Source organism: Aquila chrysaetos, chromosome 7 (genome assembly GCF_900496995.4).
Source record: "Aquila chrysaetos chrysaetos chromosome 7, bAquChr1.4, whole genome shotgun sequence".
Taxonomy (NCBI): domain Eukaryota; kingdom Metazoa; phylum Chordata; class Aves; order Accipitriformes; family Accipitridae; genus Aquila; species Aquila chrysaetos.
The window spans coordinates 8,498,803-8,512,470 of NC_044010.1; the positions used below are offsets into that span (position 1 = coordinate 8,498,803).

Sequence of the window (13,668 nt, forward strand, 5' to 3'; positions counted from 1 at the left end):
AAGTGTGCCCATCAGAAATTAAAGCTTTAAACTTTTGAAGCATTTTTTTCCAAAAATGCACTTTGACTTGGAGGAAGCAGCTCAGAGGGATCTGTCTTTATAACAAATGAGCAGGTGTAATGGACTTTAGCAGATACATTCCAGGCATTGTAATTTACTGATTGATTATAGTTTTCTTAATGTTATACGTCTTTTCTGATGTATTTGTAGTTTATTGAAACACTTCCTACTATATTTTCCCCTGCTGTTCACATCCCTGCAATTTTTTAATTCCTTCATTAGTATTTATAAGTGATTATTACCAAGTACCTCAGAGTCATATATAAATAAAAAATACTTAAAAAAATGTGGCTGAAACTGAATTCCCAACAGTTGATCAATTTTTATTGCCTCCAGCTTTCTCTCACATCTTAAGTGTTTTAGCTAAAAAAAAAAAGTCATGTTGTATATCCATGAAGGTAGTTACCTATTGATTATAATATGTCACCAGACTGGCCTGAATTTCAGGTATCCTTCTGTAAGTGTGGAAATTTGCTCCAGATACACTAATAGCAACATTGTGCATTATGACATTCAGAACAGTATGTCTTGTGGGAATTAACCTTTCAGGCCATGGCTTGGGTATAGGCTGGAATTCTACACATCTAACCAAAATTTTGAATAGCATCCAGAAATAGGCAGTGGAGGTGTGGTAGAGCAGAAAATAAGGATGTTCACGTCTGGAGGAATTTGCCCATAAAGAGAAGTGCTGCATTCTTTCCAAAGTAAGTGTAATAATTGTCCATATAAATAGAAGAGTTCTTAGCTGATCTTCACTCATGAAAGACAAGGACCCAAACTGCTAGGAGTTTACTGTAGTATTTATGGCACAACAGTGACTGAAATAAGATAAAACACAGCCAGTGGACATATGTTAAAGTACCAAAATCACTTTCATACTTTGTACTTTGCAAGTTAGCCTGAATAGAGTATTTATTAGAAAAGAATTTTTCTTAATCTTTGAGAAATCCTTACTTTTAGCCTGTGAGCAATCTTGGGCATTGATGGTAGAAAAGAGTAGTTAACTGAATCATAAAAGAATAATGCTTCCCCCCCCCCCCCGCTGCTGTTACTTCATTTAACTCAGTGTTGGTAATGCATCATATCTCTTCATGGGGAGATGGGCATATTAATTTCTTGCTTTTTAAGGTGAAATAGTAAAACTAATATTTGCATGTCATTGTTACAGTGTACAGTGTGGATGACTACTTAAGAAGAATATTTTGCAAATGGTAATATAGTATAAAACAGAGGAAGCACACATTTGCAGATAACATGTTGAAGTTGATCTTGATGTTAACCCATGCACAGCTTTTTAAGCTGTGAATGTTAGATACTAGTAACTGGTAGAATTAGTACTCATGGTCTGTGAACCATTCTTTGCCAGGTGTAGTTGTTGTAATTTGTGTAGATGTGTTTTTAAGTGTTGTTTCACATATATTAAATTACTTTTTTTTTTTCTTTTTCCAAATCATTTTCTTTGGAGGGCATAGAAACCAAGTTTAAGTATTGCAGTTTAAGACCTTTCCACCTGAATTAGAAAGTGCATGCCACTGTTGCATTCGTTTCCATGTGCCTGTTTAATACTTGGATAATATTTGTAGCAACTAATCATATTTTGTGTGCTATAAGTCAAGGCCTAGCTGTTGCTCTCTAGTCTGTCATACGTGCACGGAAGCCTGCAATATATCTAAGAGCATCTAGCTCTCTTCAGCTGATGTTTGATGTTGGCTTCTGTTGAAGTTAGATCATCCCAGAGTTCATGCAGTTCTGCTGAGCGCTAGGTCTCTTTGTGTAAATGTCCTGGAAGTACTTGATTTTTATTCAGGGTGAACTGATTTGGTGGTTTAACTTTTCCAGCATTGATCATTATGCATGCAATCAGACAACAGGATAGGTGATGGAAGTGCAAGTGTGGGTGTTGCCCTCCCCTTTTCTCTCTCAGGAATGGGATAGTCACCCATGCAGCGTGTAATTCTGTCATAAGTGGGCTTTGGGATTTTTTTTTTTTTTTTCAATACTAAAAATATAAGAAAATAAAGCAAGTCAGTCACTTTGTAAACTGTGCTTTCTTTCATACAAACTTGCAAAATTACTTGAAGAAAACAGACTGTTAATTGTGCCCCAGTGTATATATGAAATATGATTTAAAGTGCTACCAAAAAGTACTGGCAAAGAAACTACCTGATACAATGCAAGGAAAATGCCTATTCTTCAATCTTGTAAATACTTTGAGAAATCTTAAGTAAGGCTAGCTTGTTGCTCTTGTTAAGTATATGCATACATTCTTACAAGATTGAGATTTTAATCTGTTTATCAAAAAAGGTGACATTTAGAAAATCAGAAATGTGCGTCTTAAGCTTTCAGGAGACCAAACTTGAGAACCTTTATATCAAAGAGTTAGTTGTGGATATACGCAAATTAAAGAATTAGACAAGAGCTCAACAGCTGACATTCTTTTTCCATGGGTATTTGGAATTGACTACATAGTGTGTAACGTGGAGTAATTGAGAATTATACTGACAACACTTTAACATCTGTTACTCCATGTGTATAAATAGATGTGTTACTCACAAGGAATGCATCTTCATACTCGAATATCTGTCCTGGATAAACAATCACGTTCTGTGTTTTGCTCTGGCTATAAACCTCCTGGACTTGTGTTTAACTCCTCAGGTATATGAAGCAAAGCCTTTCTTAAGGCACATGTCAGAGCTAGTAGAGAAGAGTTACGAGGATACAGTAAGGGAGAATTTTTGCCTATGGGACCTATGTATCACTGCTATTGCTATTTTTCCAGTGAACCTGGTGTTTTGCCACTGCTCTGCTACATGATATTGAAATTCCTGAAATCATCAGATGTGGTTCTCTCATTATTGACAGCATGGAACCGTTGAAACAGTCTGCAGAAGCTATCAGAGAGATTGTAAAGTAATCATTTCTGAATGCGTACCTTCTTATCTGTAATGCGTATGAACTACTGTTGTCTTACTATGGCAACTTAAATGTCATTACTGTTTGACCGTCTTGTAAATTTGTGTATTTTGCTACTTTCTACGCTATTATTAACAAGTTCATATGTTTTAATCCAGTCTTGTGCACATCCACACTTACAGTACTAGAACTTCATAGTTAAGTAAATCTGAGTTTGACTAAAAGGTCCTTTCCCATTTCAGGGAAAGATGGGGTTAAAAGCTGACTGTTCTAAACCTTTGAAATAAGTTTTCTGTTTTCTAGGTCATCTAATATTTTATTTAAAAGAACTCCGCCATCTAATTTAGGTGTAATGTTTGCTTTGAATGCATTATGTGTGTGTGAAAATTTGCCATGTATCACCTAAGTTGTAAACTACAACTAAGTTTGCATTTTTATGATGCATTTTGCAACATTGCCACTTCATGAAAACAAACAAAAAGATGTCCTGAACATATTTTTTTCTTGTATGTAAATTGAATGGAATTAGAAGTTGAACAAGCAGCCTTAAAAATAAAGGAATAAATAACATTTTGCAAATATTTATTTTTAGTAATGGCCAAAATGTCTTATAATATACCTTTATGTATGTGTGGGTTTTGCCTGATAGTAGCCTCCAGTCTACATCTGTTTAATGGATAAACATTGAAAAATATTGTAAAATTCATTTTTGATAAACACATTACATGTCGTTATTGTAGGGAAAAAGATCTTGCAGACGCTTTAGAAGAAGGAGGCTGTGATCTTGAAACTGTGAGAAACATCATTCAAGGAAGGCAATTGCCTGCTGATCTGAGGGCCAAAGTCTGGAAGGTAAATATGAGCTTAAATCAAGAAGCAGGAAATACTTGAAGTTGTGTTTGATTTGAGGTAAATTATTTAATTACCAGGCATCTCTACAGAAGAGATATAGTACTGGAATTTTAATATGCATATATGTTGATTCAGTTTTAGAATATTCTTCTATATTGAGTTAAATTACTGAGTTCAGTAATTGGACAAAAGGACACTAAAATGTTTAGAGGGTTTTCTGGTTTTGTTTTCAGATTGCACTTAATGTTGTAGGAAAGGGGGACAGCCTAGCATCCTGGGATGGCTCTTTAGACCTACCTGAACAGAGTATAATTCATAAGGATTGCCAAGAGCTAATTGGTAAGTTCAATTATATTAAGATCACCTATGTGAAAACTTCTGCATTCTCAGTTGTCTTAGGGCTTTGTTATTTGAATTAAATAACCTGAATGATGATTACATTTTGGAGGAAGCTTTGAGGAGGAAGATGAGAGAGCAGAGAAAATCAGTAAGAAATCGTAAGAAAACAGTAGTATCTTATCTGTACTCTGACTCTGGGATGGGTGGTGTCGTGGAAGTTTGAAGTATTAGCTTGTAAATGACAGTTTGCATGGTCAGAAAGCTTCAGGAGTTGAAAAAATTGCAATTTTCCAAGCTCCATCTTTTAAACCAGTGTCCTTCAGTTTTTTAACTGTCTAATGACTGGTTCTTAATCTGAAAGGCTGATGTAGCACCAAAATGCATATAACCTTTAAGCGAATAAATATATTAAACATTTTGGACTTTAAAGACTATTTTTAAGAAAGTGTTTTTTTTTTTTAATAACACTTTCAGCAAAAATGAAAGGTTGTGTTTGTGAAAGCAAGATGCTGCCAGGACATCGGAAATAATATTTCAGCATGTCTGTGAGGAGCTGCCACAGGATCTGGTTGGTAGCTCATCACAAAAATGGCCAAATCGCTGACACCATGCAACAGCATTAATAATCAGTCATCAGATGATGGAGTCAATGCTGACTCATAAATGAGGGTACTTCTTCTTATGACATCAATAAGAAAATCTTCTATTTTATTACCTGTCATGCTTTAATTTATTCTTGCACAATTGAAAGTTAAGGCAGAGAATGGAGTTATTGCATGCATACATACCTACCACTTTTAAAATGCAGTTCTACATTTTCTAGCTCTAGAATCTAGTAGGGCTTATTTTCCTTCTCTCTCTGTCCTGTAAAGGAAATGGAAGGAAATTCCACTGTGTTAGTTAATCAGTGTGTTTTCAGGAAGATGGCAAAATGCTCCAATTAGTATTCATAACATACAAAATTAAGCACTTCAATGTTTTTTAGTTCTCCTTTTGTCTTTATTGGCAAATATTTTGTAAGATGTAACAATATTAAACTGATTAAAGTAATAAATGTAAAGTTACTTCAGAATGAAGGTTATATAGAGATTTCAGTTTTGAGTTGGATTAAATCTCTCTATTTCAATGTTTTAGCAAAGCAGGTAGTCTCCAAATTTAAAGTAAATCTTCAGATGGCATTTGAGTTTTATGTACTATTTTATTTTCCTCAGAGGTAGAGGAAAGGAAGCGCCAAATATTGGCTGGCTTTCATGGGAAAGTATTTAAGACTTCTGTAATAAAAACTTTATTTAAACAGTAATGAGACTCATGGGCTTCTTGTAATTACGACGGAACAATGTTCACTAGAAATTTAATGCCACTGCATTACTGTAGTGTGTAGGCATCTCTTCCCCCCATCCAGGCTATACCATGGTTATTCCTTCTTTTACTGTAAATCACTGTAGCTATAGTGAAATTGACATAACCTGAGTGGATTAAAACAAATTTATTCCTGAAATATATAATTCATAAGTTTATTTAATATTAGATTTTCCATTAAAAAAATCTCAAGAGGTGTTCAATATTAAAGCGAAAATTGTCTGAACTTACGCAAAAGTCTGGTTTTCACTACAATCTGTATAATAAATATCTGTATATTTAACTGTAAGTAAGCTAAGTAGTTATTTCATCACATGGAGGAAGGCATAATTTGGGATATGGTACTGACGTATTTCAGTATGTGTTAGATTCATTGCTTCAAGCAAGGTGGATGCCAGTACTTTTTCTGAAGTGCTGTCAGCCTTTTAAGTAAGAGTCTATGTGGAAAGATGCTTTGGAACTAATGAAAACCTAAGCTTTGTGTATGTATCCAACTCAATAATGACAGTATTTAAGAAGGGTTTAGCTTGCTACCTTAATTACAGAACTGGTTTTGTACCATTTTTTTTGTGCCAATCTTCATCCAAATGCAACAATATAAATTATGGATTTGGAATTAGTCTGTCATTAAATAGGGGACATCTTTACTTTTCAGTACCTTTAGTCTGTCATTAAATAGGGGACATATTTGCTTTTCAGTACCTTACAACATTTGGAAGAATTTGAAACAATGTACTACATTATATCAAAGATTATATGTTCATGGTTAGTGTATCTTCTGATTAGCAACAATACCAAATCCAGTTTAAAAGCCAGGTGTAGTTGTAAGTAATCAAATCATTTCTCTTTCTAAAGTTATTCTAACATCCCCAAATTTAAACTATTATTAGGAAAATTACTTTGAAGTAGAGATTTAAAATGTGATTTATATGTTAATACTAAAATTTAAGTCTGTAAGCTTAGCTGATTTCAAACTACTGATTTTCATAAATTTGCATGTCAGTGGGCTTTTGAGGAATTGGAGGTATGCATTGTGGGTTGATCTGTTTGTTGTAGAGTTGAGCGTAAGTTATGTGCTGAGCACATCAAATAGGAATAGAAGGAGGACATTCTGTGCATTAAAAGAATCTAGCTCTTTGTTTCATATAGAACCTGGAAAACCCAAACTTCTTTCTTCCTGTCGTGGCGATATTTAAATGATATTTAAATGCCTTATCATACTGAGGTTATAAAATCACTTTGTGATTTGATGCTTTTTTGGATGCCTTTCTGTAAGCATTTAATCCAAGCTGCTACTTTTTTTTTGTCTGGTTTTGTTGCTTTTTTTTTTTCCAAGCACTCCCTATTGGTGCAATTGTGCTATGAAATAATCTCGTTCAGTTTCTTTGAAAGGCTATTAATACAGTTTATATTGCTGTGCCTATTTCAGACCAGTTGTCAGTGCCAGAAGAGGAGAAGTCGGTATTACTTTTGGATATTGAGTCTGTTATTACTTTTTATTGCAAATCACGCAATGTTAAATACAGTTCTTGCCTCGGCTGGATCCATCTACTTAAACCTCTGGTGCACCTTCGTTTGCCACGCAGTGATTTGTACAACTGCTTTTATGCTATCATGAATAAATTCATTCCAAGGTAAAACTGTCTTTCTTTTGCCCGAATTCTATATTTATTGGCATTAAAAGTATTTTCTGAAAGGATGTGCATGTTGGTTTTGGCTAGAGTAGCACTGTTTGCAGCAAAGTTTTCAGATTCCTTCATGTGGTAATAAATTGAACCATCTTTCAAAACCTGTTGATTTGAAGTCCCGGAGATGATTGAGTTGGTTTAAGATGCAAAGAGTTAGCATGTGACTGATGTAGACTGGATGTGTCTTTTAAAGAAAAAACGTCATTTCATGCAATATCAAAAATATTTTTTTAGGAACTATCTAATTCACCTATGTTATGTAAAAGCATTTTTTCTTTCCTTTCCTGGCATTTTTGATATCTAAAATGTTTCTATCCCTGTCACTTCAAAGTACTTCATAAGCACTACTTCAGCCTCAAAATCTCTTCAGAAGAAGTAGTTGATATTTTCCCTTTATTCTACTGAGTTGGGACTGAAATGATTGGGTTTTTTGGAGTTGTTAGATTTTATTTTGTTTTAATAAAAAATATGAAATTGGAGTTTTTCATGCTGTTATATAGGTGCTGTCACTAAAATAAATTTTTATTTATGTTGGAGTAGCACCATGACACTCCAGCGAGGCTACAGAGTCTTCTAATTAAGACCTTGAGAAATAATATATGGATAGTCTGCAATTAAAGATCTTAGTCTGATTCCCTGGAGAGGAGATTCTGGCTGAGCTACCGGGTATATGCCCATAATATGAAAAGTGCACATTTGGTGTTGTGGCAGGAAATATTTATCGGTCCTGTCACTTGACTCAGCTTGTATCCATTTCTGATTTAAAATACTGTTGGGCTCTGCGAACTGTTGGGGGATAGTGGCATTATGGTCATGTAACTCATGTACTTTCAACCACAGAAGGCTTTCGGAGTGTCTAGTATTTGAGTTTCTCTGTAAGAACCTAGGTGGTATTTCAATGAGATGTAGGCTGTTTTGTCCCTTTTTTTTTTTTTTTTTTTTTTTTCTCCAGTGGGAGAATTAAAGGCATAGAAAGGCAATTTATAGTAGACTTGCAAATCTCTGCTTAGGTCCATTTGGACTTGATTGATGTTTGACTGCTGGACCATCCTTATGACTTGATAAAAGTTTCATTTTTAACTTTTTGCTATTTTTTGTTTTTAAATCATACTTTTTATTCTCATTTTCCCATGTTCTGTAACTATCGTGAAATGTTTATTGGGAATTTATTCTAACAAAATGTTGACAACAAGTGAGGGAAATGTACAGCATAATCTGTTGGATCATGTTGTACCTTAGATTTTTTTGGAAAGAGCATCTCTAGCAAGCCAAAGGAAGAATGAGGAAAAAAAAAAAAACCAAACATAATAGGCTATTTTAGATGAGGGAGGTTTTGCTATTTTTTTCTTGGAAACACTGTTATTCTCAAGGCTTTTGGTATACCTTTTGGTATGACCTTTGGATACCTATCTTTCTTTTCCTCTTGCCTTTCCTCTAGAATGATGAGTTTTCTGAACTATACAAAATTAAGAAACAGTTATTATGGAAGTCCTAGGTCATTAATATTGTTTGTTTGGGCAATAAGTAGAAGAAAACACCATCTCAGGTATGCAAATGAGTAGACAATGATTTGTGTGAGAGCTTGTAAGGTAGTAAACTAATTAAAAAGCCGCAAGTGCATAATGGAAGTGTATCTCATCCCAGAAACCACATGAGGAGAGTGCATGACATCTGCTTACATTACATCAATGTTACCTCTAACAGACGGTAGAAAATAACTTTTTTTGGGGGGGTTTAAGAAAAACCAAAACCAACCAAACAAACAAAAAAACCCCAACAACCACTCTTTCCTACAGTAAAATGTAGGTTAGTTTCCAGGGCAATTTACTTCTGTTTAGCTAAATCTTGTTTTAATTGTTTTTGCATTGTTTTTGTTTTTCACCAGTCCTTCCGAGGGCTGAGCCTGCTGCTTCCATGGGGCTTCTAGCCTAGGAAGTAATGGGATAGGTACAGGAATTCACAATTCTTGATAAGTGGTTGTTTTGTTGGTTTTTTGGGTGATTGTTCTTATTTGATTGGGTGGGTTTTTCTTGTTTGGTTTTGTTTGGTTTTTTTTAAACTGGGTATTTATTAAGGGTTGATTACTACAAGAGATACAAGAAGTAAAAAATTACTGAGCAGAACAGTTAAGCAAAATGTCTAAACAACATTTTTCCACTGTCAGTAGAAATGTGGAAGGATTCTTTTTAAAGTTATTTTTGGCTATATATCCATTCTTAATGTTAAAAAGTGGTAAAGAATGGCTGACTGGAATAATTGACCGTACTAACCATTCAAACAAAGTAATTTGCAAGTCTAGATTATTATGCTAAATTCATTAACGGAATATTTTTCTTCTTTTCACACTTTTTGTTCTGTTAACTTAATGGGAAGTCAGAGTTCTTGTGATAATTTCAAAAAAGAATCCCTGCATATAATTTGCTGTGAATGTTTCCATTTTACCACCATAGACATACCTTTGTTTAAGAAGTTAGGCTGATAATTGTGTTTGGAGTTCTATGTGTCAAGTTTTACATAAGTTTACTTAAGTTTTTAAACACTTGAGATTTGTTTCTAATGTCTTTAAACAACTATTTCTTAATTTTAAATACTCCTTTATTTCCTGCTTGAAGAATTGACATTTAATTGTTATTCATGTATGAAATAAGCATCTTATAAATTTCCTTGGGCTGCCATATTAGAATGATTTTTTTTTTTTTTTAATTCTATTTTTCATTAACAACATTGATACCATGCTAGCCTTTTGTTGATTTTTAAATCTGTTTTAAATACTTCTGTATTATATACTCTGTCAACTCTTGGCAATATTTTGTTCTTTCTTCTGCCTTATTAATATAGTGGGGTTTTCAGTGTTTGAGTTTCTTGTTGGTTTAGTTTGGTTTTGTTTTTTTTAACTCTTGAGGCAAGTTGATTTCATGATCAGTCCCTGTGAATTAAAAGAACAATATAGGAAATTACATAATCACAACTAATAAAGAATTGCTACTGCAAGTCTGACAACTGGAGTATTACGGGGGTGTTTATGATTATTTTCACTGGTACTTTTTAGGGATTGTTTTATGAAGGGAAGACCGTTTCATCTATTTAGACTGCTTCTTCAGTACCATGAGCCTGAACTCTGCTCCTTTCTTGATACTAAGAAGATGACTCCAGACTCATATGCACTCAACTGGGTAATAAAGTGAAAGTAGGGAAACATAATGAAAAATAAATTTCTGTTAAAATTTAACTACATGTTGCCAGCTTATGGAAGAGTAGTACAAGAGATTAGAACTGCATATATTGAAAAGAATTGCATGTTTTAATATAGTGTGGGCTTTTTGTCTTTGGTTGTTTAACATATTGTATGAGATCTTGTTAACGTCACGTTTTTATTGTACTGGAAGTTAATTGAGCCACTGATGTTAGGAACTACTTGGAATAGGTAAGAATGAGAACAGCTGACATACTCAAAAAGTAAGAAGCCGTGATGTTAGTTTTTATAGTGGGCAGCTGTATCGTAGTTATGGATAAATATCAGCCTGATGGGTCTTTTAAAGTCAAATTACTAATCGTTTTAAAAACCTCCATGCTAATAGATATATTTGTCTCATACAGTGCTATGCCTTTTAGAATTTAGGCACATATATTGTACAGCTCTTAAAGAATTGGTCATTTCCTCCTCACCTTAACTTCAAAACTGCTTCGAGTTGGGGGTAGTTATAAGGACACTTACCTAAATCATTTTTTTTTTTGTAAAATTCATGTAGCAGGACTACAACATAAAGCAGCAAAATTCTTGTTTCAATGCTACTTAGTATATGCAATACAAAATCATGATACAGTGTTTGCAGAGGCTAAGTCTGTGAAGTAATAAAGAAAACTTTATGACCCATGAGCTCTTCTAGGCTCTTTCATACCTGTTGGCTTTGTAAAATTTTTAGTAACTCCGTGTACTTTCAGTTAAAGAAATAAGACTGAAATGAATTATTAAACTGCAAGGTCTGTATTTGGTTTGTTGGGGGGGGTTAAATATGTTGTTTGTTGGTTTTTTTGTTTTGTTTTGTTTGGGGGTTTTTTTGTTTTGTTAGGCTGTTACCAATTTTAATATAAAAATATGTCCAGGAAGAATTTCCATATTCTCAAAATCTGTCTTTTGCCAGTCATCAGGCTTCAAAAGAGGAGTCAGGTCTTTTTTTACTACTGAATCTCCCTTTTTTTTAAATATATATAATTTTCCTTAGTAAATACAAACTTCTTGGAAGTTGTTTATTAAAAGTTTAGTGATTCATTAGGAAAATATCTTCCGTTTGAAGGGAGGTAGAGAAATAAGCTAGTGTAGCCACCAGTCCTCAATGGCTTTCTGGTGTACAATCTTGGAAAAAAAACCTTAAGCCATATTTTGTGTTATGAGATTACATTAAAATTCCTTGTTTCATCTGTCAAAAACTGTCAGAAAACTTAGTCTGTATAGAGGTATTTCTAATATGTAGAAATACATAAGCAACATCCAGAGATCTGTGATTGCCTCGTCATTCAGGGATGTTTTGTCTTCAGTTGCGTTTGACTTGGTAAGATCTTCTTACCTTTTGTTATAAAAGTATACTAGGAAGTGTTGAAATATTCCATGATAGTGTTTAAAAACAGATGCTGAGCTTTTGAAAGCTGTAGCTCTTGGTACAGAATTTGTATGCATCAGCAAGTTCAGTAAGACCCCTGTGAAGCCAGCTGGTATGCATTTGAGTTAAGTGTGATCGCAAATATTATGTGGCATGTATGAAAAGAAGTTCCTACCTTTTCTTTTATCCACTTTGAACTTAGCATATCAGAGAGGATGTATTTTTAAATGGGAACAGGCAAATAGTTTAAATGGTAATAAAAATTGTCTGTTGCTTGCAAATGTTTAATTACTCAGCCATAAAGCATCATAACGTAATGTTAAGTGATGTTGTCAAACTAATGTGCAACCATGTTCAATTAGCTCAGTTCTACTGTGAAAAATAAAAAGAATGTTGTTTACAGGATCCTTTCAAAGCCCTATTTGCTAAGCTAGTTGAGTAAATATATTCTCTTCTTATTGTCTTGTTGGTATAATTAGCTCATAGCCACTGCTAAGTACCAAACGGTGTTCCAGCCTGATTGTGTTATCTCTGGTTGAATTTGCAAGGCTGACAATGTACAGCTGAGTTTGCCTTCACGCTAGGCGGATTTATTCACAGATGATCTGTAGCATTACTGCACCATTTCCATAAAAATTGTTTTTGAGGGTAGAACCATTCTTCAATACGTGGTGCAAATGTATGTTTTAGCATAATTTTGTTGTTTTTATTTTCTTTTAGATGTCTTGTATCTCTGTTAAAAATGTTATCCTGGTAAGATTGTTCCTGGTTATTGCTTTTTCTTACACTATTTTCCAATTTTTTAGCTTGGAAGCCTCTTCTCATATTACTGTTCAGCCGAAGTCACTCAGGCAATATGGGATGGATATCTACAACAAGCAGATCCATTCTTTATTTATTTCTTAATGTTAATCATCCTTGTCAATGCAAAGTAAGTGTATAGTTAATTCTTTGGGACATTCCTTGCTGACACAGTTTTAATCCACTTTTGTTTCATTTTGGTTTACTGACTTAATCTATGCCTGTGACTTTACTGTTTTCAGAGACGTTATCTTAGCACAAGAATCAGATAAAGAAGAAATGATAAGTAAGTACTTCTCTTATATAGCTGCTAGTAAAGTATTCACCATATAGTATAATCCCCATTGATTATTATTATTAATTACTAAATAACTGAATTATTTAATTATTTCCCTGTGATTTTCTCATTAATGAATCCCCTCACCCACTAATTCCTTTCCTACTATTTTGCTGCATCACATTTGCTCTGTCCTTAACATTCTTTTTTTGTGTTTCCTTTTAGCACTCCCACATCTAGTTTTATACTTCAATTTGGAGTACTTGAAACTATCACCATGTTCCTAAGTCCACAGCAGTAGCTTTCAAATCCTTCTTTAAATCTACTGCACTTGTTGCACTTTCCAGATTATTATCTTTGTATGCACTTGATTTGAGCCTAATTCATTGTTCTTGTCTTACCCTCTTCTGTTTTTATAGAAATTACACTAAATTTCTTGTGAGCCTATTTCACCTGCCTTTGTATTTTTTTCACATGGCTTAATACAATATAATCAATAATCTCCTACTAGCTAAAAATGAGGGTGCTTGGAATTTTGCATCTTTGCCGTATACTGCAGAACTACACCCTTTTACCATCCTGGACATATAACAGTACTACTTAAGTACTCTGTTTTAGAGGATTCTCTTGGTCAGCCGCCTTTAGAAAAGGCTGCTGACTTAGTATGACAACTGAAAGCTAAAACTATACAGAGGCAAGAGTGTGGTAAAAAACAATATGCATAGAAGGTTTGAACTTCTAGCAAATAGCATAGATTTCCTGTGGATAAGAAGTATTGCCT

The 13,668-nt window shown here is 34.0% G+C and overlaps 1 protein-coding gene across 3 annotated transcripts in view; it reads left to right on the forward strand.

Annotated features, from left to right (window-relative positions):
- The window catches only part of TBC1D23 (TBC1 domain family member 23), a 36,772-nt gene that overhangs the window by 4,712 nt on the left and 18,392 nt on the right, over positions 1 to 13,668 (forward strand). For 2 of the 3 annotated variants that reach the window (XM_030020071.2, XM_030020072.2), the window contains exons 2-7: positions 3,714 to 3,825; positions 4,059 to 4,164; positions 6,953 to 7,157; positions 10,261 to 10,384; positions 12,616 to 12,740; positions 12,853 to 12,896. In XM_030020071.2, coding sequence (XP_029875931.1) covers positions 3,714 to 3,825; positions 4,059 to 4,164; positions 6,953 to 7,157; positions 10,261 to 10,384; positions 12,616 to 12,740; positions 12,853 to 12,896 — 716 coding nt within the window. Of the gene's footprint in view, positions 1 to 2,839; positions 2,971 to 3,713; positions 3,826 to 4,058; positions 4,165 to 6,952; positions 7,158 to 10,260; positions 10,385 to 12,615; positions 12,741 to 12,852; positions 12,897 to 13,668 lie in introns of all 3 variants that reach the window. The other variant, XM_030020073.2, reaches the window with a different exon arrangement.